Genomic DNA, 26,808 nt, shown 5'->3' on the forward strand with positions numbered 1-26,808 from the left:
TAAACAATACACTGCATGTAGGCACACACGCACACGCACACACACACACACAAGGTACAGGTAGATTTATCACTTTCTCACTAAGAATGTTATATGAGGTTTGCCACATTTGTATGTTTATGTTTTGTGTATCAGCTTGTTGTCCCATAGCCTACTGTCTTGGAGTCAGTAACACTTAATAACTCAATATAATGGCAAGGTGAGGTAAACCTTTGAGGTTTTAATTTTATTTATGTATAATAATTTGAGCATTCATATTCCAGTCCACTTGGTGGCAGTAAATGCACAGAGCAAACGCCCCCTCCAAAAAAAAAGGAGTTTCGTGTTTCGTCACAGCTTGAGCACATAGAGTCGAAACTGGAAGAAAGTTTGTCGACATTGAGGAAGCTCCGCAACGAGGAACATTTGGGTAACTTTTAAGACATTTCATTTTGAATATTAGCATAATAATGTAGGCTATATCCTATATTCATGCATAGAAAGCTGGTAGGCAATATAGGCATCGCTCTGTTGTTGTTGTTGTGGTAGTTGGCCTGCTATGAACAAAGATTACCTCAAATGTGGTAATCGCAAGATAATTACACTTTGCATGTTAACAATATTAGTCAACAATGTTGACTCAACATGTGTGCGCATGCAGTCAGTGTTGTGAGCACAGAAAGCTTATGTGATAATGTTTAACGTGATTCAATCGTCGAAAGGGTACAATTATTAGTTAAGTTTCAATCCGTCATTTATGGGCCCAGTATTTCCGCATTCTCCACTTGATTCTCCATGTTGTAGCCAGAGTAGAAGTAATACGGAAATGGATGAAACACGTCGACCGTTGGCCAAAGCCCGCCGTTTGTAGCTAACCATAAAACCAATAAAATAATCAAACTATTTGTATATACTACTTTGAACATTAAAATGTAATACGTGGGGAGATGAAAAGTTAGACCTAATTATAAAATAATAAAAGCCATACGCTTGATTAGCTAAAACAAGACATGAACAGAAAAGTTTTTTTTAAATCTTAACAGAGCTGTTAATTCATTTGTTAGGAGAAGCCTATGCTAATATTTCGCAAGTCTGTGTTACACATTTGTGACGTGTGTGTAGGCTACATTACAGAGTAAATCGCAATTTACAGCAAATTCAATACTAATCATGGTTCAGATTACGCTCGTCTGCCACAAGCGTCACGGCGCTACTTGTTCCTGGTTTTTGAAAACTTTACATTTACAACCAGTACATCTACATAAACGTTGAGATGTCAAATATAAAGTGCTTATCCCAAAGCCACGGATGTAACAAGTCAAAGCGCCAGGGTTTAAGCACCCGTATCTTCCGTATTGTTCAATAAAAAGCATTTTAATCCGATCGCCGGCCATTTTCTATTTTTGTATCAGAGTGCAATACACCTCCCAACCGATAGGGGCGCGTAGTTGAAAGCATATAAAGAAAATGGCCACCGATCGGATTGAAATGCTTTTTATTGAACAATACGGAAGATACGGGTACTTAGACCCGGGCGCTTTAACTTGTTACATCCGTGGCTTTGGGGTAAGCACTTTATATTTGAAATCTGAACGTTTATGTAGATGTACTGGTTGTAAATGTAACATTTAAAAAAAAAACAGGAACAAGTAGCGCTGTGACTGGCATGATATAACTGTCACGTTTCAGGGCTAATTCAATACTTGAAGTTATTTGTATGTGAAAAGAAATAATGAAAATATCTGCAGAATCCTTGAACAAATTGGTGCATTTTTTCTAATGAAATTTTACTCAAATGTTTGCAATATTTGTTCCTTTGCTGTAGGCATTTCCTGTGAGCAACAGCAATCATTTTCTACTAATATCTGACTCCTTGGTGCTACACAACCATGGAGGAGGGGGAGGGGGAGGGTGAAGTCGAAATGAGTTCCACACACTCAGACAGGATTTCCTTTTTGGATGGAGCGTCTGGTGCTGGAGAGGAGGAGGATGATGAGGACGAGGTCTACTATATACCTGAGAGGAGACCTTCTCTGGACCTGGGTCATGAGCATATGGATCCTATGGATACCAGTCACTGGTGCGGAGACATTGTTGCTAAACACTAACCTCAAAGCAGTGTTAATTTTGACAGCTAATTTTTATTTAGTTTTAGTTAGTCTTTTGAATAAATTCCATGTTGTTTTTGTCACATTTTAGTAATCTGAAGGGTTTAAGTTGACTAAATATCATAAGATTTTAGTGGAGTCTAGCTATCCAGGGACCCCCAGGGGTCCTTGAGGGGGTTCCAGGGGATCCCCAGCTAAATGGGGAACAGTTAAACCCTATTTTATATTTTGGCTATTCAAAAATAGATCTGCCTTTTTCTTGATAAATCTTCTCTCATGGGGGTCCCGGGCAGAAACTCTTTTTACAAATGGGGTTCTGCGGCCAAATACAAATACATACAATTTGGTGATTCTTGGCATGAAAACTTTGAGAACCACTGGTGTACTTAGCAATCTATGTATCAAGTTGTTAAACTTGCATAAATGAACTTGCAATAAGTCATTGACGGCATTAATTAAAGTTTTAAGGCAACTGTGTTACAACTGAACCACCACAGTAATGATTTTTATCCAGTAGAAAAACAATAGAAAAACAACAACAACAGAAGACGGGGAAATAACAGCAGAGAGAAGGGATAATAACAGGTCCTAAGCATTCAAACAATTAAATGTACCGTTTAAAACCGCAATGACTGGTTGAGCCACCAGGAGGTTCCATTTGATGCTCTCTATGTCTATGGTGTAACTGTAACAGAATTTATTTTGTGTTCCTCGACACAAAATGATATCCATATAAGCCCAGGACAGTAAAATAATTATACTTAATATATGTGCACCAGCAAAAGAAATATGTATACACAGTATATCAATAATTACTATAAAGAAAAGTCATTGATGGCACTAGAGGTTATTCTTTACAAAATGTGTGTTGTTACTGTGATGTATGGTTGTGTGTTGTAGAAAATAACATATTTCCACATTTGTCATAGGCAAACTGTTGAAAGGGCTGCATCTCCAGTTTTGAGTTACAAGTCAATGGGGAGTGATAGTGGTCATCAGTCTCTTGGAATGGACGGTGAAGATACAACCGCCACAAGGTACGGGGCTTTAAAGACAAAGAAAAAAGAGTGCTACACCATGCAGTCATTTGTTGTACACAATGAATACATTAACCATTTTCTCATAGCCTAATGATTTGTATTATTAATCACTAAGGAAATTGCTATAATAGGTGAGCTCATGTATTCACCATCAAACATAAAAGTAATAATTAAAAAATGTACCATCATGCATCTTGAAATCCCACTTTTACGTTTGTATTCCACTGAGTGCTTTGTGGTTCCTGTCTGACAGTGTCCACCTAGAGAGAAGGAACTCATTCTCAAGCTGCTACTCCTACGACAGTGATGATTGTGAAAAAAGAACACGCAAGTATGTCTATTCAAAGTAAAATCCGCTTTGAGATGTAAAAATATACTTTCTCAGTCAAGTGAAATTAACACCGGATTCTGTGTACAACTATCTGTTTACTGAATGCATCATGTTCAAATTTCACCAATACCCTCACCAGAGTTCGAACCAAAGATGACACCATCTCTTACACTCCTGTAAGACCAGAGCTCATCCGAGACCCAAATGTGATCAAGCACCCTTCCCTGACTGTAGGATTCACTTTCAAGGTTGGTGTTTGTTTGTGGGCTCATTTAGATATTGTATTTGTCAATTGATAGATATTTAGGCTATTCATCACAAGCAAAGGCCATAAGAAACTTTTGCCAAACTTGTGAAAGTTTGCTTTGATTTACTTCCAAAATTAGGTGATCAGTGAAATCTTGACAAAGTTGTCAGAAACTGAACTGAGGTACTTCAAATCGATCCTGTGGAATCGGTATCCAGAGTCCTTCAGCATTTCGCCCCAGCACTTGGACATGATTGACCTGGTGGACAAGCTGCTGGAGTGTTATGACATCGAAGTGACAATGCAGCTCACCAAGTTCATTCTCCTGGATATCGGAAAGAAAACGCTGGTCGATCATCTCGAGAAGAGGTGCTTAAGGAGTAAGTATGCACCTGGTAACGTCTTAAATAAGCAAGTCTGTTTCACATGTAATGGTTTGCAGGGTTGTTGTTTTTTTGTATTTGAATACTTTATTAGTCAGAAATGTAAACAGCAGGGAGGTACAACTCAGGGGTTGACACTAAGGTCTCAGAGGCACTTGCCTGTCGGGCAAGTGTAGGTCCCGAAAAGTTTATCGTCCATTATAAAATGATAATATTTGAATTACCGTCAATTTAACACTTATTTTTTACTTTCTACTTGCGAATTCTGGGGCTGTGCGATAAAAACCTCAATATGTATGCCAAATATCTAAAAAGCTATGAGTATGACTATGGGTTCACACTTGTTATTTAATATCTTTTAGTGTAGCAACCGTAAAAACGGCACATAATAGGTCAAGTGTGCTCTTATTTTACATTCCATAGACCGGAAGACACTTACTTCCCCGTAACTTGACAAAGTGCTATTATTTTGAAGTCCACCGACCGGAAGTCAAGGGTTTACGTTAGTCTTAACTTGACACGTGTTCAGCTTTGACCGTTCAATAAACAAACGTCTGTAGGTACTGGCACTGCTGTTTTGAATCTGACTTACGGAAGGCTTTATAAGCTTCATGCTGCATTCTTGTATTTGCACATGTTGGTTTAAGGGACTACGGAACCGCAGCACAGCGACAAAAGTCTGTTGGTGGGATGCTGCTGCTCGCAGTTTTATTTACCTGCCACGGGCAGTCAGGAACTGTTGGTGTCAACCCCTGAAAAGGATAACACAAAAAAAATCCTGGGGACTTGTTTCCATTGTGTATTCCGTTGTGTATTCAATTCATCAACATAGCATAGAATATTAATACATGTCATCAACTAATACAAACAACTATATGTGCAAAGGAGAAAACGGTAAAACGGCGGCAGTGAATGACACTCCTTTCGATGGGAATTAAGATCTACCTCCTCTGGTAGTCTTCTGATAGCTGTTTTTTCAATGCATAATATATTGATACTGACTAAAAAAAGAAAAAAAAACGTTTTGCAATACCCATTCTGACAAGGTTCTACTTACACCCCTATGATGACACACAAAAAGAAGAGAAAACCTGCAAAAAAAACATGTGCCCATTCAAGCAACCAGAAAGAGCAAACTCCACTTGCCCCAGTAAATCGGGTAGCCGTTAGTGTCAACCCCATGAGAACTGCCATCAACTCTGCTGCGTTGATTAAAAACTGCAACTATTTTTTTTTTATAACTGCATGGCTCGGTTGATCATCCTAAAAACAAACTCCCCAAAATACATTGTACTGTTAATGGGTATAAAAGGGTGTTTCACTTAAAGGTTTTGGGTTTTTTTTTTTTTGTTTTGTGCAGATGAAGTACGCTTTGCACTAAGGAACACACTAAAGCAGAGATATGGCAGTGTAAAGGAGCCTTTGGAACAAGTGCAGAAGCCCTTTCGCAGTGTCTACAGTCCTCTCTACATGACCTTATCACATAATCATGGCCCAAATTATGAACATGAGATAAGGAAAATAGAGAAGCTAGAGCGCCTTACGCACCCAGAAAAACCGATGACATCAAATATGATCTTTGGTATGGATATGATTGATGAATATAATGTCACATATCTTGTGACTACTGGAATACCAGGGTCAGGGAAGTCTATGTGTGTGCAGAAGTTCATCCTCGATTGGGCTGAAGAGCAGAGCCACGAACACATCTTCCTCCTGTTTCCCCTGCCATTCAGAGATCTATACAAAATTCAAGACCCCGAGATCAGCTTCCTGGAGATGTTGTACAGGTTCTACCCAGAAGCCCAGAGGTTGAAGTCATTAAAAAGTATAGATGGAGAGGGAAAGCTCATGTTTATCTTTGATGGTTATGATGAGTACCCAGTGGAGCTCAACTTCGGCCGCACCTACACTGTTGATGTCAACACTCCCTCTCCCATGACTACGCTGATAGTAAACCTCCTCAGGGGAACGATGTACCACGACAATCTAGTGTGGGTCACTACACGGCCACTAAAGAATTGCGACCTGCCATCGCCATCAGTGATGACAAAAGTAACAGAAATCCGTGGATTCAATGATGACCTGAAGGATGTGTACTTCAGGAAAATGTTTGAGGACCCAGCTCAAGCGGAGAAAGTCATTAACCATGTGAAATCCTGCAAGACCATGCACATCATGTGTTTCATGCCTGTGTTTTGCTCACTGCTGCGTACAGAGTTCCAAAGTGAGTTTAAAAAACATGGCCCACATGCAGAGCTGCCCAGAACCAATACCAAGTTGTTCACACAGCTCCTACAGAGGAACTTAAACTGTCGCAGCACCAGAGCCAAACCCCGCAGCCCAGAAGAGGAACAAGATTTCCTCATGAAAATGGGAAAGATAGCTCTCGGCATGCTTGAAAAAGGCGTATGGGAGGTGGACAGTCATCTCTGGACTGAAAGTGGGATACCCTATGAAGAGGCAATAGAATGCAGTGGCGTCTGCACAGAGTTTGATAATGGAAAATATATCTTCAGTATGGAAAGGGCCGCGTTCTTTGTCCAATTCACCATGCAGGAGTACATGGCTGCTCTCTATGTATTTCTCACCTTCAGCAATCATGGGAAGAATCTTCTCCTCACAACGGCCCTGAAAGGCAAGATTACACGAATGTTCAAGACTGGCACTTTGTTAGACCTGTACAAGTGTGCTGTGGAGCGAAGCCTGCTTTGTGAAGATGGAAGAGACGACATGTTCTTGCGTTTCCTGATGGGGATGGCAGTGAAGACCAACCAAGAACTGCTCATGAACCTGGTCGACTTTTCAGAAAAACCATCTGTCGTGGAGGACATAGCCAAATTCATCAAGAAGAAGTTCAAGGAAGACCTTCACGCTGACAGGATGGCCAACTTGCATCACTGTTTGGATGAGCTGGGCTTAGGAACAAAGCAGGCATCAACCCTTTGATTACTCTTTTGAAAGAACAATCATAACTTGCATCCTGTTTGCTTCACATTCCCTTTTGAAAGTATGGAAACTAACTACACAAAAGCGCCAACTGTCATCCTGCTACACAACTTTGAAAAATGAACTATACATTTTCAATTTTTCATGAATCATTGTAATTTGTCTTGATTTTATTTGACGTCCAGTTCACTTCGCAAAATGGTGACTGTGGTTTATTTTTTTTGCAGACCTGGAATTGATTAAACCTCAGGGTTTATCTGTATTTACCAATTATGTATTTTGTCTTTGGCACCCTGAAATGAGGTAATCATGTACAAAATCGCACAGTTTTTAAATGTTCATGGACATGATTTCAAACTGCATTTGAGAAAACAAATGTCATAGACCATTTTGATTGATTGGCATCTTTGACAAATTGCATATGCATAAACATATTTGTACGTTTCTGTCAAAAGAATAAAGGAAAGGCTAAGAGCTTATTTTAATTGCTCATTTTGTGTGTGTGTGTGTGTGTGTGTGTGTGTGAGAGAGTGTGAATCAGACGCTGGTCGCGGCCGCCGGGGCGCGAGGAATACGGCGGGAGGAATAACGTCGGAGGCAGCGTGACGTGCCATTCGGTGCTGATCGGATCCCGCGCTCGTGATACGTGCGGTTTTGATTTTAGGAAATAGGCCCCATCCCACTAAAGAAATAGGCCCCTACCGACCCTGCTAGCCCTTACGGTTTCTGAGAAAAAAAAAGACGTTAATCTCATAATGTACTCACCAGTGCCAACGTGTTGTTGTTTTTTTGTTTTTTTCACGTCGCCATAGACCTTGTTAAAATCCTTAAGATTGAGCTGTGCACTGTTTGTAAACATCGCGGACATCTCACTGCTTCTACCAGTGAAGACCACGTGTCAAACGGGGCATCCATGTTGTAGTTAGAACGGTTTACGTTAAACAGTGATATGCGAGGAGAAAAAACTACAAGGAGAAAATGAGTTTCAGTTTCGTCATTAGAACGAGGGCCGACGGGATCGGCAAAACCGGATCCCAAATAATTCCGTTTCCGGTGGTGCTACCGGAAACGGAAGTAGATCAAAAATTTTCGAAAGTGCACTTTTGGTGAAATCAACGCGAACTTCTACGCGATTGGCACGTGGCGGCTTTAAATAGGTTCGCGTAGATCTACGCGATTGGCACTCTGTGTTAAAGTGGATGGGGAAATGTAATGCACTAATAAATCAATATCAATTAAACTATGTAACCAATGTCTTAGCAAAGTATAAGCCTGTGATTCCCGATGAAGCCGGTCATTTTGACATATGGCACGAAATTGGGGGGAAAAAACTGGGAGGAGTAGCATGACAAAATAAAGTTTATCTAGAAGAAGAATAAAGAAAGTAGGTAGAGTACTATAGTCTGGTTGCCCTCACACTAATAACACATGGCTATATGGAACCTGCTACAACTTCATGGTTATAATTTGGTCTAGCTGCCATACCGCCAGCTCTGTATGGAGGACTTGGTTAACAGGTTCAAAAATATAAATTAATATCATTGAATAATTTAAAGAATACATAAACAGATATGATACATATCATACTTGGCGTCTCATGCAAAATTACACATCAGGCAAAATCCATTGTACATAATTTTACTATTTTTGTTTCTCCAGAAAATGAATTGCCAACTACGTTTATTTCCATATAGCTTTACTTTTGGACATAACTTTACTCAACTTGAACAAAATTCTCAATTCTCAGGAGGTGTCATTCACTGCTGCCGTTTTTCCTTTGTATATATAGTTGTATTTGTTTATGACATGTATTAATGTGTTAATATTCTATGCTGTTGATGAATTGAATACATATAGTCCATGAGCCAGACAAGATTATCGAAAGAGTGGGCAAAACCAAACCTATATTAAATTGTTCACAGGGTCAATACGAGTAAATAAATATATGATAACCTCTCCACAGGAGCAGCTTTTTCATGGTTATCACACATTTTGTTATTTTCCCCATACGTACAAGACAGGTGAAAAAATGACAATTTAAAAAGGAGTTATCATAATGAAACTTCCTGAGTTGATTACTTACATGAAGACAATGATTTATCGTATTACAAGTTTTCTGAAATTGTATATTTAAATATGCAAATTAGGCATTTAGTCCATGAGCCAGAGCCCCAAAATTGAGCCAGATATTGAATATTCCCTCGTTAAAAACCTTTGACTCCAACATCTTAACAAAATGAAATAAGTATGTTGACTCTGGCTTTGTCCAATGTTCCAATGTTGATTCTGGAAAGTTATGCAAATGTGGGCATATTTTCCTAATGCCTAATTTGCATATTTAAATATACAATTTCAGAAAACTTGTAATACGATAAATCATTGTCGTCTTGTAAGTAATCAACTCAGGAAGTTTCATTATGATAACGCTTTTTTATTTTTTTTATTTTTTTCACCTATCATGTACGTATGGGGAAAATAACAAAATGTGTGATAACCATGAAAAAGCTGCTCCTGTGGAAAGGTTATCATATATTTATTTACTCGTATTGACCCTATGAACAATTTAATATAGGTTTGGTTTTGCCCACTCTTTCGATAATCATTGCTCAATTTTGGGGCTCTGGCTCATGGACTAATAGAACTATAATGGAAACAAGTCCCCAGGACCTCTTTGTGTTATCCCTTTAGCCTAAATTGCTTACAGTACCGCCCGTACTGTTTACATTTCTGACTAATAGAGTATTAAATCAATAAAAAAAGGGGGGTTTTAAAAGTTATCTGTGAGCATGTGTCATCTGCATATTGTCTCTTTGATAAGCAGGTCTTTGCAGCTGGCTCTAGCAACACCTCGCTCATAAAGTTGACTATATATAACGCTTACTTCCCTACACCCACTAAGCAAGTGGCAGGCGCACAGGGAAATTCCACAGGGACATGAATGATCACAAATAGTTTTCATTGCATTTCTCATATACATTATGATGGTAAATCATTCACAATAAAAGCCTCAGTGTTCATTTAACGCTTGAGTTACAATTGGATAAATGAACACTGAGGATTTTACTGTGTGTGAATGCAGACCTTCCAAACCAGTCATGTGATCCTCATATTCACATTCACACAGACACAATACATTTGTATGTACAGGTCATCTAAATAATATGACATTTAGTAAGGGACATTAAATAAAAATAAAGCATGACAATGACACACTGACACATGAAGTAAAATGTTTTCCCCCTCCATGCCAAGTTTTCAAATGGTGTGGTGAAATTCACTTACAAGAAAAAAGGTCCCGGTCAGAGTTGTCAGTATGTGGCATACACTGAGAAAAGTACTTACAGAGGACCATGAATATGACCTCTAACACGACACCTGCTAATGAGAAGACCATAGGTTTAACTAACCAATAGAAAACGATGAAAGTTAGGAATGAATGACCCACCCGGTTGTACCCGTCTGCCTGTGTTCCGGTTATGCCATATGGAGACTTTCGTCTGTGTACCTTTTATGCTCATATACTGTACTAGAGGTTTGGGCCACATTAACCCCATTGTCTCCATTTTGGGCAAATTTTAAATTGTTCAATCTCCCCCACATAAAAATAGCAAACTGCAGATGCACAAGCTCACATTTTTTACTTGCCCCGGTAAATCGGGCAACCGTTAAGTGTCAACCCGTGAGAACTGCCATGTATGGAATAATCAACTCAGTTGCGTAGTTATTAAAAAATATATATAATAGGCTGCCCTGCAGAGGCAAATCCTCCACACTGCTTCAGCAGAGTGCATTTTTTAAAAACGTATGTTTTGTTTTGTTTGTGCAGATGAAGTACGCTTTGCACTAAGGAACACCCTAAAGCAGAGATATGGCAACGTAACTTTGGAACAAAGTGAAGTGCAGAAGCCCTTTTACAGTGTCTACAGTCCTGTCCACCTGACCTTGTCAAGTAATCATGGCCCAAACTATGAACATGAGATAAGGAAAATAGAGAAGCTAGAGCGCAATCGTCACCCAGAAAAGCCGATGACACAAGATATGATCTTTGGTACGGCTATGATTGAGGAATTTCAGGTCACCTTGATGGTGAGTATTGGATTACCAGGGTCAGGGAAGTCTATGCTTGTGCAGAAGTTCATCCTCGATTGGGCTGAAGAGCGGAGCCACGAACACATCTTCCTCCTGTTTCCCCTGCCATTCAAAGATTTATACAAAATAGGACAGGACCCCAAGCTCAGCTTCCTGGAGTTGTTGAACAGGTTCTACCCAGAAACCCAGAGGTTGAAGTCATTAGACAGTATAGATGGAGAGGGAAAGCTCATGTTTATCTTTGATGGTTATGATGAATACCCAGTGGAGCTCCACTTCGGCCGCACCTACACTGTTGAGGTCACTACTCCCTCTCCCATATCTACGCTGGTAGTAAACCTCCTCAGGGGAACGATGTTCCACGACAATGTAGTGTGGGTCACTACACGGCCACTAAAGAATTGCGCCCTGCCAGCGCCATCAGTGGTGAGAAAGGTAACAGAAGTGCGTGGATTCAATGATGACCTGAAGGATGTGTACTTCAGGAAAATGTTTGAGGACCCAGCTCAAGCGGAGAAAGTCATTAACCATGTGAAATCCTGCAAGACCATGCACATCATGTGTCACTTGCCTGTGTTTTGCTCACTGCTGCGTACAGAGTTCCAAAGTGAGTTTAAAAAACATGGCCTACACGCAGCGCTGCCCAGAGCCATTACCAAGGTGTACACACAGCTTGTACTGAGGAACATACACAGTCGCAACACCAGAGCCAAACCCCGCACTGCAGAAGAGGACCAAGATTTCCTCATAAAAATGGGAAAGATGGCCTTCTCCATGCTTGAAAAAGGGAAATGGTCGGTGGAGAGTAATCTCTGGTCTGAAAGTGGGGTAACCTATGAAGAGGCAATCGAAAACAGTGGCCTCTGCACAGAGTTTGATAATGGAAGATATGTCTTCAGTATGGAAAGGGCCCAGACCTTTATCCATTCCACCATGCAGGAGTACATGGCTGCTCTCTATGTATTTCTCTCCTTCAGCAATCATGGAAAGAATATTCTCCTCACAACGCCCGCGAAAGGCAAGATTTCACCGATTTTGAGATTGTTTAAGCCGGAAAGCTTGTTGGATCTGTTCAAGTGTGCTGTGGAGCGAAGCCTGCTTTGTGAAGATGGAAGAGACGACATCTTCTTACGTTTCCTGATGGGGATGGCAGTAAAGACCAACCAAGCACTGCTGAAGAACGTGATCACCTCTTCAGAAAAATCTGTCGTGGGGGACATAGCCACATTCATCAAGAAGAAGTTCAACGAAGACCTGCACCCTGACAGGATGGCCAACTTGCATCACTGTTTGGAGGAGCTGGGACTAGGAACAAAGCAGGAAGCATCCCTGTGATTACTCTTTTGAAAGAACACTATCCTGTTTGCTTCACATTCCCTTTTGACCAAAGTATGAAAACTAACTACACACAGACTTCAACTATCATCCTGCTACACAACTTTGAGACATGAACTATACATTTTCATAAATCATTGTAATTTGCCGTGATTTCAGTTGACATTAGGTTCACTTAAAGCTCTGTTGTGGCAAAATGATGAAAGTGGTGTATTTTCCACATACATCTGGAATTGATTAAACCTTGGGATTTATCTCTCTTTACCAAAAAAATTTAAAGTATTTTGTCTTTGACACCCTGAAATGAGGTAATCATTATGTACAAAATGGCAGTTATTAAATGTTTATGGACATGATTTCAAACCGCATTTGAGAAAACATGTCATAGACAAAAACTGTTTTGATTGAATTGGCATCTTTGAGAAATTGCATATGCATAAACCTATTTGTACATATCTGTTAAAAGAATAAAAGAAAGGTCAAGAGCTTATTTCAGTTGTTCTCTTTTGTGTGTGCGTGCGAGTGCGTGAGGGAGAGAGTGTGCGAGTGAGGGAGGAAGGAAACTGAGTTCCACGTGTTGGGGCGGGGGTAGCAGAGAGTATTAGAGAAAACTAAACTTAAGCACATTCATACAATTTCCAGTGAACAAGACAACCAAAATAACAACCTGCTTCAACTCAATTTATTTATGGTTATAATTTGGTCTAGCTGCTATTCCGCCAGCTCTGTATGGAGGACTTAAACATGTTCAAAAATATAAATATGATTGAATAATAATTTGAAGTATATGATTCGTAGCATTGTATCATTTACTAATTTAATTACACACCAGGCAATTACACATAAGGCAAAAGAAATCCATTGTACATAAATTAACTATTCTTGTTTCTCCTAAGCATGAGTTGCCATTCTTCCTACATTTATTCCATATATATAGCTTTACATTAAGGACATAACTAACTAAACTTGAACAAAATTCTCTTGGGACACCATTGTGCTCAGTGTTATGTGCTTTTCTGCAAACCCAACAGGGTTCATCACCACACACATAAAAGTAGACGTGAAGTCTTCTGATGTGACATTCTTCAACACCAAACTCCTGTGGATAATTTTACCACCTTCAGACACTGACCTGAAAAATAATAATACTGCATTCATTCACATTCTATTCATAGGCTGTATAAGTTAAACTTATAATGGGTCCTAATTAATGTTTCACAATTCTACCAGCAGTCTGACCTAATAACAGAACTTCATTAGAATCAGCAGAGATGTGGCTGGCATCGTGATATGGTTAACTTAATATACTTTTATTTTAATATGTAAATATTTCAACACCTCAAACTTACTCTTCAGTTTCAACTCCTCTACCATTGGTGAAGGCTGTTTCAGGGAAGGAGCCATTGACCAACCAGTAGATAAGAGTCAAATCGTCTTCACAATTAGGATATGCCTTACAGTCAAGAACCAGCTGCTTTCCTGTAAAGATCAGAAAATACTCAAACCCGTATAATACCATCCAAAATGGTTTGAAACAAGTTTGAGAAAAGGTTTAAACCTTTTAAAATAATTTGCATTTCCGCTGCTCATAATACATGGTCTCATCTTTATCCAAAACATAATATATTAACGGAAATCGAGTCAGCTGACTGTGTCATCCAACAATGAGGTATTGTTGCTATTGATATGATAGCAGCGTTCAGTGGTTAATCATTTGTGCAATATAAAATGTTGTACCTGGACAGGCTTTCATTTGGATATGGTCTGGCCCAATTATTTCAGGAGATTCCTCTAGAGAAAATAAACCAATTTGAGTGATAGTTCTTAATTAGTTACTAATGTTTAAATATAATTTTGCCCTCAATACAAACTGTACCTGTTGCAGCTTCGGAAAGCAGGACAAAAAGACATCCAACAGCTGGTGTGAAAATAGAACATTTAGACAATGTCATAATGCATAAGCAAAAAAATTAAGGGTTTTAAAAGTTATTACCTGTGAGAGCATGTGTCATCTGCATTTTGGCTCTTTGATTAGCAGGTCTTTGCTGTTTGCTCTAGCAACACCTTATGTTGACTATATATACAATTCTTACTTCCCTACACCCACTGAACCCAACAAGCACACAGGGAAATTCCACTGGGACTTGATCATTGTTTTCATTGCATTTGTCATATACATTATGATGGTAAATCATACACAATAAAAGCCTTAGTTAATTTAACTCGAGTTATAATTGGATAAATGAACTCAGAGAATTATTTTTCTGTGTGAATGCTGACCTTACTAAACAAATCCTGTGATCCTAATATTCACACAGACAATTCATGACATTTATTAAGGAACATTAAATAAAATAAAGCATGACAATGACACATTGACACATGAAGTGATCAAATGTTTTCCCCCTCCATGCCTAATGTTCCATAGTGTTGTTTGAGGTGAAATTCACTTCACAAAACGTCCCTTTCAGTCAGTTGTCAGTATGTGGCATTATACACTGGGAAAGTTCTTCCAGAAAACCATGAACACCTTTAACAGGACACCTGCTAATGAGTCCATAGGTTTAACAAACCAATAGAGAACGATGCAAGTCGGAAACTATGAAAGTTGGGAATGCATGCTCCACCCGCTTATGCCCATTGTACCGGTCTGTGTTCTGCCATTAAATGGGAGATTTTTGTTGTCCCTTTTATGCCCGTATGGAGTTTCGAGTAAGGCATACCCAAATATGGAGTCCAGGCTGGTCTATGACATCAGTACTATATTGATTACATCAGTCTACTCCATATATGGGGATTTGCAGATTTATTGATATTTTTGGTAAATTTGCTGATCCAACCAACTCACATATGCACACACGCAAATATTTCATGAATTCATAGGACAAAGTGATCACATTTCATATTAAATGTTTTTACTACGCTCCGGTTGCATGTACTGTACGGGGAGGCTCATATTTTCTGACCCAGTAGTGTAGTGAGGAATATTTCTTGAGTGAATTTGTCAGACTATACTCAATTTCAGTTACGTTTTTTTCAGAGTCAAAACGTGACCTTGATTAGCAGACCATTGCCTAATCCAAGTGATACAATTTTGCTAAGAGGAGACACTAACCCCCAGGCATGCAAACAGCCCAGAGGTGAAAAAGGTGACATGTTGTTTTCTTTCGGGTCAGGTGTCACACAATTGCCCTATTTGGGTTCAAAAGGGTGACTGTAGCTGAAAAGTGACACTTTTGCACTCACACACACACACAAATAGCTCACAAAACATTGCGAGCTTGTAGATCCATTCGTTATTTGTCATACCACAAAGTATATAGTGGTTAAGTGGCATTATCTTGGCAACATGTTAAGTTTAAGGACTGTTGACGAAGACCTGAAAAGTACTTGACTTAAGAACAAGAACAAAAACAAATCCACAAGGACGAAGGGGTCCCGAGTCTATGGAGTAATTTATGTGCATGTTGGAGGCGAAAGGAGCAACAGGTTTAATTTCATTGCACAACCTGAAATCTTACAAACCAACGGGCAGAACTTAAGAGAGGTAGAAAGGACTGCTAGGCATTAGATAAGGGAAATAATTTACTCTAGAAGAGACCCTTTTTTTAATCATTACTGTGGATGCCAATACTGTGAATGAAACATTAAAACATTACTGGGAAATGAAATTTTACTATAAAAACCGTTTACTCAGCCATCCAACACCCAAATTAAGTCTCACGGTGTGATGTGTGAAGCATAGAGCTGGAAAACTGCAACAGACATCAAAATACAGATTACTAGTAAATTCCAACAAATCGTAAATACACATACATTGTGCCTGTAAATATATACAAAAGGTACATATATAGACACATTGTAAATGGATGTTTTAGTCCACTGTGAGGCTCTCGGTCCTTTGAGCCAGTATGTAGTATGTCCATCTCCCCCCACAGCTGCATGTCACTCCAGACCCAGAATGTAGTTGATGCCTTGCACTAGTCCTATAATCACAGGTTGCCAGGCAACAAGGTACCGAAGCCAATCCAAAAGTTGTCCATACATGACATGTGGTCTCTCCCAGCTTTAGAATGGGTTAAGGAGATACAACCAGTGCTTAATGACCGGGACAGCATGCTCAATTACTACACACAAGAAGACATGGCATTAAATTGTTACAACGATAAATTCTAAAAAGTAAAATAGCAATAGCAAAGTATTAGTTGTTTAATATCAGTGTGGCATCATTTTAGTTATTAGAAGCTCAAGATGCCTTTCTTTTGCAACACAAAAAAGGAACAGGAACCTAGTAGTTATATAACCTACAGTATATAACCTCATGTTTTATCGTTCACACGGCATGCCAGATAGTCACGCGAACCTCAAACAACTGGCAGGTTGGCTGGATACAATGGAATATCTTTATTATACTTTAGCTATGACTAAGCAATGACATGTCCTTTAATTTGCGCGTGTGGAACAGGGATTTTGGTTCCATCACTGTATTAGTATGTATGCAGCAATTGGAACAATATGCCAATGTATACTGTAATAAAAATTTATGTATTTAGTTTAACTAGCTTTGAATAAAAGTCTCTGATACGCATGCGAGTTTGATTCTCCCAACGAGTAGCAGGGTTTGTCACAAAATAACTGGTGAGTGGGAGAAACAAGGCATTAAGAATATGAAGACACTAGCAACAACACATGAGAGTTAAGGAGTTAAAGGATACGGGTTACTAAACATCCTCTTCAGGTCCACCTTCTCCTTGCAGTATGGGCACGTTTGCTTCTTTCCCACAATGCACCATCCTCTTATGCAGAACTCATGAAATCTGGGTGAGGAATTAAGGTTTCATATGGCAGTAATTGGGCTCAATATTATAGAAAAATACATTATTATTTAATACAACTGTGTCAACATCTTGGATAAACACCAATAGTCCAAAGTAAATGCAGGCCATCACGTTAAAGGGATAGTTGACCTGCAAAATGACTTTTTTTCGATTACTCACCCCGATTTTTTTGTTTTTGTCGCATTCCTAAGCCAATAATTTGATGACCGGCGGAGTCTGGAGACTCTTTGAGTATTTATTTTGGATGAACTATCCCTTTAACCACTGAACCAGTTATGTAGTTATTGTCCTGTATTAGTCAGTACTATTTCTTAGTTCAAATGAGGCATCGGAGGTGAGCTTTCCTCATACTAGGCGGTGTATAGCCAAAGCAAAGCGCATCATCAAAAGACACTTACCACCGCAGCCACAATCTGTTCACGCTGCTACCGTCAGGCAGGTTATACGGCAGTATCAAATGTCAGGCTGCTGAACTGGTATTGAGCCCTGTTGCACATGTCTGTACACTTCCAACCATATACCTACTATGGATTATGCGTTTTATACCATATACCTACTATTGGATAAACACGTCACTTAGGTACAGTAATGACCTGTCACACACTTTATGTATCCGACTGTAGATACATCGTCATACATTTTATATGTTGCACAATAGATTGTAGAACACTGTCACACACTATGTACTGTATATCTGACTGTAGATATATCCTCACTGTCACTAATTGTAAGCATATTGCCTTTTATTTTTGATATAGCTGATTTAGCTAAACAGCAGAACACTGTATATATAAACATTTTAATATCACAGTATGATTATTGTGCCTCTTAAATACCTTTATACTTTATGCATACTTTACACATTTTTGCCCTTATTCTTTATTTATTGTAACTGCAATTCATAGGAAGCTTTCACAAAATGATTTCTCCCACCCCTTTACACCTAGTGTAAATTTGTGATGCGACAATAAAGTTGAAGTTTAGATACCGATATAATGGGCCTTTTCATTGGAAGGGGAAATGGGAAGTAGTGTAGGTTTACAACATGCTTCCATGACAACTGTAGTCAGATAAAGGCCATGTTTACCACTTTAATTCCCCTTCTTGTATTGGAGTATAGTGAGTCCTAGGAAGCAAGTAGGTGGTAATAATTTACCATAAACAAACACCTGTGTCATGCAGCCGTGTCAATACATCTATGTAGGCCAGTCACAATTATTACATAATCGCATAATTATTCATTTCCGTTCATGCTTTTTCAAACATTTTCAAAAATAGCGGAAATAGACGATCTACAATGCGATACGTTGTGAGCTTGTAGATCGGCTATTTCCTCCATAAAAAAGTCAAAGTATAAAAAAAGTATATTATTTTGGATTATTGGTACCGCTCAGTGTCAGTCATTTCTTTTGTATATCGTTGCTGTCGGGCAGAAACCAGCTAACTCCATTTTGACGCTTTTGCATTCTTTTCCATGAATCAGTGCTATTGAACACCTGGTGTGTTGGAGTTGCTCCAGGCTCCACCCCCTTTTTGACCTCCAACCTCATTGTGAGCTTGGAGGTCCATTTAGCGGTTCTTATCAATGATGAACAAAACCTCTTTACTCCACTTTATGTTGTTTTGGTCATTTCCTGAAAAATAAGTTAGCTGGTTTCTGCCCAACAGCAGATATTGAAGATGTGGAATTTGTTTGAAAATGCATCAAAAAGAAATGTATATGTTCCAATGTTCAATGCCACAATTGAATTATTGTTAATTGTAATTATTGGTATGACAATTAATGGTCAACTGAAATGTCATGGTCGTGACAGGCCAACATCGATTCTCTGCATACATTTCAAAGGAAGGATACACATGGTTGCAGGATAACCTGTATGTGTTCTCGATGATTCCCTCTTCACTGACATCTACAAGGATTTGCTGACCACACACAGCACAGATATTATCTGAGAGGTGCTTGGTTGGCATACCGGATGCACTGTAATACTAAAACAAATAGACAAAAAGATAGAGAAGTTAAATCTAAGATAGTATCTTACATGCATTACATTAAGCAGTGGAGGTGGTATTTCACTGTAAAATGTTGAAGTATTAAATAGGGCAGCACCGATCAATTTCTTTTTCGAGCACTTTTTTTTAAATTAACGTATTTTTTTTTTAATGTCTTAGAACCGACTAAATCGATTAGTCTGATTAACCACTTAAGCCCTATTTAATACTTGGCTGTACAAGTATCGTGTGAAAATAGCAGATCTACAAGTTCACAACGCATCGCACTGACGTGGTGTGAGCCTGTAGACCTGCTATTTTCACAATTTGTTTTTTAGATTTGGAAAACAAAAAGGGGAATTAAATAATTCCCCACCAAATAATAAACAATTATTTTTGGTTCGATTAACTATTTCAGCCCTAGTCTCATATGTACAACCTGTCCACTTACCCCCACTGTTGAAGCCATGAAGTCTGCACACATTTCTGCAAAGTCCCTTCCCAGGACTCCATAGTACAAACCATAGAAAAGCAGAGAAACGCCAAAGTCCATTGCGTCCTCCGGTTTTATTCTGGACAAAAAATGCATTGCTTAGCTTACGGTTACATGACACGCAGTTAGTAATATCAGTAGCACAACATCATAAAGTTATAAGTCTGTAGAATTCGTCATGGTTGAGTGCATAGGCTACTGTTCCAGAAATGGCAAAAAACGGTGCAAACCGTAAATTACCCAATTAAATACAATATGTCAACCCTCAAATCGCAATGTAATGGAAGGTTACATTTTGTCTAAAACAAAACATGGGTATACATGTATAGCATGTTCCTTTATCTGATGAGCTTTAAAGGAATAGTTCACCCTAATAAACTCTTATTTTCTATCAATTACACACCCCATGAAGCCTTAAATTCATGGAGATTTGATGACCGGGTGTATTTCCGGTAGGAGACTCAAAGAGACACCTTTGAGTCTCCTACCGGATACATTAGCATCTTTCCGCTGGAAATCAAATTATTGGCTTAGGAATGTGATAAAAACTAAAAAATCTCCATGAATTCAATGATCCATGTGGTGTGTAATTGATAGAAAATAAGTATTGTTTTGGGTGAACTACTCCTTTAACAAAAGGTTTACTTTTTAGATGTCCACCTTGCATACACCACAGAAAACAATTCATGTCATTATTTCAAGCACGCATCAGCACTTCCTGTCTACCCTCTAGTCATAACTGATCCACACTCACAAAAGAGCCCTGTGACAAAAAGGAGTGCAAAAACTGTCCAACAGCAACATCTAGTGGACTGGACACAGACATCATTTCAAGCAGGAATTTCTCAAACAGAAAGCAAGACAAAAGAGCAGTGGAGAGACATAAACTGATGACGTTGCTTTGGAGCCACTAAGTATTAGAATGATGTACAGCTGATAATACATACCTAAATATCAAGTTTAGACCAAAAAGCGTAAACATGACAACGGTGTAGCCAACTATTCCTGTGGCATAGCTGATCTTGTAAAGGAGCAGGAACCACTTGTAGACCAACCTAACCGAAAGGAAAAGGGAAATGAATCTCAATCAAGCATCAATGAACTACACAAGCTAAACTACAAGTTTAATAAGAAATGGATAACACAAAAAATCTGCATCGTTGAGATATGGCTCTTTCCGACAACAAGATCAAAGTGAACCGTGCAATCTAACGTATTTTACAGGTCCTGGATTTGTTTCCATGCGCTATGACTCGGTTTCAGATAAGGTTCTCAGAACCTCATTTGGGCCCAGTTCAGGAGGTGGTAGTAACGAACTTATACTTTCAAATGTTTCTAAAATAGATAAAATAGCTGATCTACACGCTGATGTGAGCTTGTAGATCAGCTAGTTTAGCTTTTTATAGTTTTTTTATGAAGTACATCCCTGGTTCTGGTTATAATGAAAATAAACAAAGGTTTTGGGTTAAGCGCAATACATACACCTTACGCCGTCGGAAAATCTCCCGTTTCGGAAAGGTTTCCCGAACTATTGTTCAGCGAGTCAGGACATTTGGAGGTGCGCAAGTTCCAAGGAACAGTTCTGGGACTGCCCTTGCGAAACTCAGAATGACGTCAATTTGTAGTTATATCACCTCCCTTTCCCAAGAAAGGAAAGGTTATGTATTGCGCTTTACCCATCGTAGTCATTAAGAGCCTGTAGAAAAGTGCATGGGGTTTGTTGTACCTTGGAGTGGTACAGTTCAGTGGCTTGCGAGTGGCACGGAAGGAAACGAATGCTGTGACGACGGAGAAGATAAACCACGTGGTCAGGAACCTCCACCAATGAAGCTTGGTAGTGAAGTAGAGAGGAACTACCCACATCTGGAACAGAGTGACCAGCTAAAAAAACAGCAGAGAGTACAGATTAGTGTGCAAATACATTCATGCACACGCAGGTGCTCAATAGTTAACATCTGAGATTCCACAGACTGTAAATTTAAGAATAGGGACGGTGCATCGGGTTTTCTGTAGCAGAAAGACAGGAAGAATCTTACAGAGAAATCTACTAGAGTGACTAGGGATCGAAACTGTTTCCGGTGATAAACAAAGAACCATTAGTACCCGATTACCATGGTTATAAATGCATGCATATCTATCTGCCCATGTTTTTGCTTTAAAATGGTTTGCTGGCGAGTTCTTTGCCTTACATTGTACGACTTAGGATGCCGCTGTTTCCACTGAACGAGGACCAACTGGGCAACAACCAGGGTGACTATCAGGATCAGCACCATCTCAGCGTGCATGGCCTCATGGCCCTTGTGTTTGGCATGCATTCTTGAATGCTCGACCCTAAGTGAAAAGACACAATGGATGGGCAAATTAGCAAGCCTCTGTTAATTTCAAGGAGGTAAGTATTTAGTACACAGTAAAATAGTAATTATACTCTCAGTTACAAAGGGTTGAATGCACAATCAAATATTATGGACATCAAGGCGTTTTCCTTGACTTCATCCTAAATTCCCAATTGCAGAAACATTTTTAGAAAAAGTCCTTTTCTAGTTTGCAGCACATACAAAGGACATATTATGGGACGTTCTTACTTCAAATGTGACAAGTGTGTCACAAAGAGCCATGTCAATCAGTATTTAATCTTAAACAGTCTATTAAGGAATAGTAAACAAGGAAACAAATGGTGGAAAAGAAAGTGCAATGATGTCAGTAATATTTTATTGCAATATTTTTGACCAAATAAAATACATCAATGTCGATATTGAGACAATATTGTGAGGATTATGACAATATTGGAACAATATTGGTGCTTTCAAAATATACAGTATTTACACAATGAGATTTTTGATAAATAATCATCCGTAATACCTTAATAATAACTAAGTGGATTAAGACAAATAGATCAGTTTAGAACAGTCAGGTAAGTTCAGAAGATTTACATCGCTTTACTGCAATGCAGCCTTTAAAATCAGGAAAAGACAACACTTATCCCCAGCTCTATTGTTGTGCAGACAGGTCTGTCAGCTGATCGAATGGTATTTTACTAAAAGTACTAAAAACTTTTGGGACAGGGTGATAAATGTGGTTACTTAGATAGGATGCATCAACACAAATCACAGATTGAAGTAGTTTAGTACTATGTCTCAAAACAGATGCATATACTTAAAGAGACTGACCTCCACCTCTCCTCTGGTGAGAGCTTGGACAGATCCACCTATAACAGGGAAAACAGAAAAAAAATATTTTATAAAAAAAAACACTTAACTCTACCTTTAATGTTGCACACATGAAGGAAACACAATTAGACAAGAAAACCTCCTCAGACTGCATATTAGTAATAAAAAACATAAATATCTATTGAAGTTATGAGTTTGTTTTTCTCCTTTCTTTTTTAATAGGTGTCCAACATAGTAATCACTACAATATTGTGTTTGTTCAGTAATAGGGGTCTCCCTGTCGCTCCAGTTCTTTTACTAAACAGAACAGAAAATAAATGTTCAGGTCAGGACACCGAATCCATCCAAGTAAGTAAGCAACAACATGTGACAAACCACCTTATACACATTAATAACTATATTGCAATAAAACGTAATAAATATATGCGTGTGCGGTATAACTACTGATAGAAATGCATGTGTAATCAAATGTTAAGAGTGCAGATAGAAATATTTGTGTAATCATTTTCGTGCAGGCACCATCCTTGGCTTGAATGTGGCACTTGAAGGATATTTAGTTAATAAAAAATAAAAAGAAATGATAGTCATACTCCTTTTTTTCTTTTTCTAACGTGCCAATATGCAGTGTATTTCCTGTCATTAGAGTGTAAAAAATACATTTAAAATAATTAGGAAATAAAGAGACAACCCTCCCCCCTTTACATACATACATTCATTTGATATACTTCTGTTCTGTGCATAAAATTCAACAACAACTGAAATGTTTCAGTCAGAAGGCTGAGTGTTGCTTCATCAGACGGATACAGGATAGGTGGGCACTAGGGACATCAGGGCACCTTGACGTAAAATTGGCTATTTTGTCCAATATGTTATTTTAAATTATATATTAGAAATGGTCATCATAAGTAATGTAAAGTATACATGATGTGAACATGCACGGTACATCATTTCAGAATAAATGTTATCCTTCCATTTCTTGTTTATGCCCCAAATTGACTGGATATAAAAGGTTTTGTAGCAATTGTAGAAATATTAGACCTTAATTATCGAATGTTTAAGCATGTTGTAATCATCATCATGTATACTTTAAAACATTTTCCAAATATTTTTTTTTTAACATTTTGGAAAGAATTGCCAATTTAACACCGAGGTGCCCACTCTACCTTGGTGCCCACCTATCCTGTTACCCTTCAGACTTGGTGGTAAATTGTTCAGGCAAAGTAACCCCTGTGACCTCCCCCATGTCTGTTGTGACAGTCTGTAGCAGCTTGATGGGGAGTTCAACAGATGGGGCCATTTACTGTGGTACTGTATTGTGACCTTTGACTCCATCAGCCGGGCCACATCATCAGCTCAATGGCATGTTGTAAAAACAGTCGCAATAACTAACATCCATCGATAGCAGCATATATGTGGGTCTGATACAAGGCTGAAGAAACGGGTGTAATGATAATTCAGCAAATTACAGCTAGCACTTAAGCTACTGCTGCTAAGGTTCCACATTTTGACTGTTAGCCAGCCAACTAACGCCAACAGCTGAACATTGCGAGTACATTGATCATTTCACACAAGATAAACTGGATCAGATCCCTTCATGAAGACATCCTACCGCCGTGTGTCAAGAATACAGATCGTAAAACAGCCATTAGCTTATAACGTTGTGTAGCTCAGGCTAACCCAGAACACCGCCGGCAAGATGCCTTACTACTGTTCCGTGTTGTTGGCCAGATCATGGCTGACACTGATATGGTTCATTTCTGCCACGTCCGTTCACGTACATTCATGTACCCTGTCGCACTCTAACCTGATGTGGTTCCTCGTGATGTTCCACTCCATGGTCGTGATGATTAATACCATCCACCTCCACCTCAAACACCCCTGCCATCTTGACTTGGGGCAGGATCGTGTGCTGCTGCTATGATGTTGAAATCGAATGTTCCGTGTAGGTTCAGGTTCGCACCCGGCCCCTCATTGACGGTGGTGAGCCGACGTAATATCCTGTCTTGGTTTTTCAAAATAAAGCTATCGATTCAACACAATAAAGTAACAGTATCAGCAATAGTATCGAACATGAACACGTCAGTTATTCAATATCACAATTGTTATAATAAATGATAAACTTATTATAATGTCTTGGAATATTCACAATGTATAAGTAGCACTAGCCTGCTTGCTTCTGTGTTTGAAACATTGCAAGTCAAAAGCCAACAACTCAGCAGCTGTGTGAATGAAATCAATAAGGGACAGGTCGATTTTTAAAGAAGGGTACCCCTGGAGAAAATGTATGTACCTTGATCTAAAATGCCATGACCCTCCCTTAGACTAAAAGAAAACTAGAAAAAGTGCTCCTCGGAGCACAGGTCTCCGCCAGGTCAGGTAGGTTATTGTGGGCCAGCAATGTTCAGAATTTGCCAATCAGGATGGAATATAAAAAATCGGACGGAACCACCTTGATCACTTGACTATAGAGATAATGTGTACTGATTTGCATGATGTTTGGAAAAAAATTGTAGGAGTAATATAAAAAAGAAAAATCGGCCTCCTGGTGGCGCTATAATAGGGCAATGTTAAAAGGGTGGCGTTTGTTCTTCAACGTAGTGCAAATGTACGTGCAAAGTTCCACCGCAATCGGACGCTGTGTTCATGATTTGCAGCATTTTCTTCAAAACGGGCCACTCCTGCAAACCTTAGATGTCAATGTTAGCCAATCAGGATGGAATATGAAAAATCAAACAGATCCATCTTGATCACATGACTATAGAGATCATGTGTACCGATTTGCATGAGATTTGGATAAAATCTGAAGGCTTAATGTCAAAATATGTGTTTTACATAAGTCGGCCTCCTGGTGGCGCTATAAAGGCTAATGTGAAAAATGCAGGGCAGGTGTTTTTCCTTGGCCTCTAGGGAGTATGCGTGCAAAGTTTCACGCAGATTTTGCGTGATGTTTGGGTACAATCTGTAGGAGTAATATCAAAAAACACATTTTGCACAAATCGGCCTCCTGGTGGCGTTATAACAGGGCCATGTAAAATATTTGGGGCAGAGGTTCTGAATTGGCATCCAGGGAGTGTGTGTGCACAGTTTCGCAGCAACCGGGCCAACGGTTTCGGAGATTAGCCGCTCGCAGACAGATGGACGGACGGACGGACGGACGGACACACGGACGGACACACGGACGGACGGGGGGTAAAACATACTCTCTCGCCATGCCTTTCGGCCTGGCGGAGACAAAAATCAATGACCCTCCCCAAGTGATTAACCTTTTTTTTTTAACCCTCCCCGCCTAGGAGTGAGTGTCACGACATATTGTCCCACGATATAGCCTATTGTGGTATTAAAATGTGACGATAGGTATTGTTGATGTCATACTGCATCGTAATATTTTTTTAATAAAAAAAAAAAAAACTTATTTTTGCCGGTGAAAGTTATAGGAGTTCTTACTGTATGGTGTATGATATGAAATGTAAATCTTATCATAATCACAGTAATTATTAATCATGTCTTCCATCGTATTCAAGGTATTTTGGAGAGAAATGAAACAGACTCCAGTCACTTTCAGTTTAAAGCACTGCAGAGGGGAGGTGTTTGCCTCAAATTGCCCTTTTCCCAAAAGACCCATTTGGGAAAAAAAAATATATATATATATATGTATATATTCTTATGGCCTGCCAAACATCTGTGGCCCTTATCAAGACAAACATTTGACAAATAATTATAATTTCAAAAATCATAATTATTATTTATAATTAAAATTTAAATGAGCTGGCTGCCATCAGTCAGTTTTAGTCTCACTTTTCACCTGATGCAGTGATGTCAAGTGCCCTCCCAGGGGTCATCAACATGTCCGTACACGG

At 39.1% G+C, this 26,808-nt stretch overlaps 3 protein-coding genes across 5 annotated transcripts; 1 reads left to right on the top strand and 2 right to left on the bottom strand.

Moving 5' to 3' along the window:
* Window positions 1-321: 321 nt before the first annotated feature.
* On the top strand, window positions 322-12,951 carry nlrc3l1 (NLR family, CARD domain containing 3-like 1). 2 transcript variants are annotated; one of them, XM_080434674.1, is made up of 7 exons: window positions 322-409; window positions 1,805-2,059; window positions 3,017-3,124; window positions 3,381-3,458; window positions 3,598-3,706; window positions 3,845-4,085; window positions 10,864-12,951. In XM_080434674.1, exons 2-7 carry the CDS (start codon window positions 1,869-1,871, stop codon window positions 12,459-12,461), a joined length of 2,325 nt encoding a protein of 774 aa, XP_080290800.1. In that variant the 5' UTR covers window positions 322-409; window positions 1,805-1,868; the 3' UTR covers window positions 12,462-12,951. The 2 variants fall into 2 exon arrangements, with proteins under 2 accessions (XP_080290800.1, XP_080290801.1); XM_080434675.1 differs by lacking the exon at window positions 10,864-12,951 and adding an exon at window positions 5,449-10,212.
* Window positions 12,952-13,128: 177 nt separating this feature from the next.
* LOC308089767 (interleukin-1 receptor type 2-like) lies at window positions 13,129-15,751 on the bottom strand. Of its 2 annotated transcripts, XM_080434677.1 has the most exons (5): window positions 14,455-15,751; window positions 14,338-14,379; window positions 14,199-14,252; window positions 13,811-13,940; window positions 13,129-13,593 (listed from the first exon to the last, which is right to left on the bottom strand). In XM_080434677.1, exons 1-5 carry the CDS (start codon window positions 14,477-14,479, stop codon window positions 13,422-13,424), a joined length of 423 nt encoding a protein of 140 aa, XP_080290803.1. In that variant the 5' UTR covers window positions 14,480-15,751; the 3' UTR covers window positions 13,129-13,421. The 2 variants fall into 2 exon arrangements, with proteins under 2 accessions (XP_080290803.1, XP_080290804.1); XM_080434678.1 differs by lacking the exon at window positions 14,338-14,379.
* Window positions 15,752-15,897: 146 nt separating this feature from the next.
* On the bottom strand, window positions 15,898-24,921 carry rnf121 (ring finger protein 121). Its single transcript, XM_080434676.1, has 9 exons — window positions 24,756-24,921; window positions 22,952-22,989; window positions 21,974-22,115; window positions 21,511-21,665; window positions 20,732-20,839; window positions 19,743-19,863; window positions 19,155-19,288; window positions 17,177-17,278; window positions 15,898-16,527 (listed from the first exon to the last, which is right to left on the bottom strand). The coding sequence occupies exons 1-9, from the start codon at window positions 24,834-24,836 to the stop codon at window positions 16,407-16,409; spliced, it is 1,002 nt and encodes a 333-aa protein (XP_080290802.1). The 5' UTR covers window positions 24,837-24,921; the 3' UTR covers window positions 15,898-16,406.
* Window positions 24,922-26,808: the final 1,887 nt, after the last annotated feature.

Source organism: Gymnoscopelus braueri (assembly GCF_963280865.1).
Source record: "Gymnoscopelus braueri genome assembly, chromosome: 8".
Classification (NCBI taxonomy): Eukaryota; Metazoa; Chordata; class Actinopteri; order Myctophiformes; family Myctophidae; genus Gymnoscopelus; species Gymnoscopelus braueri.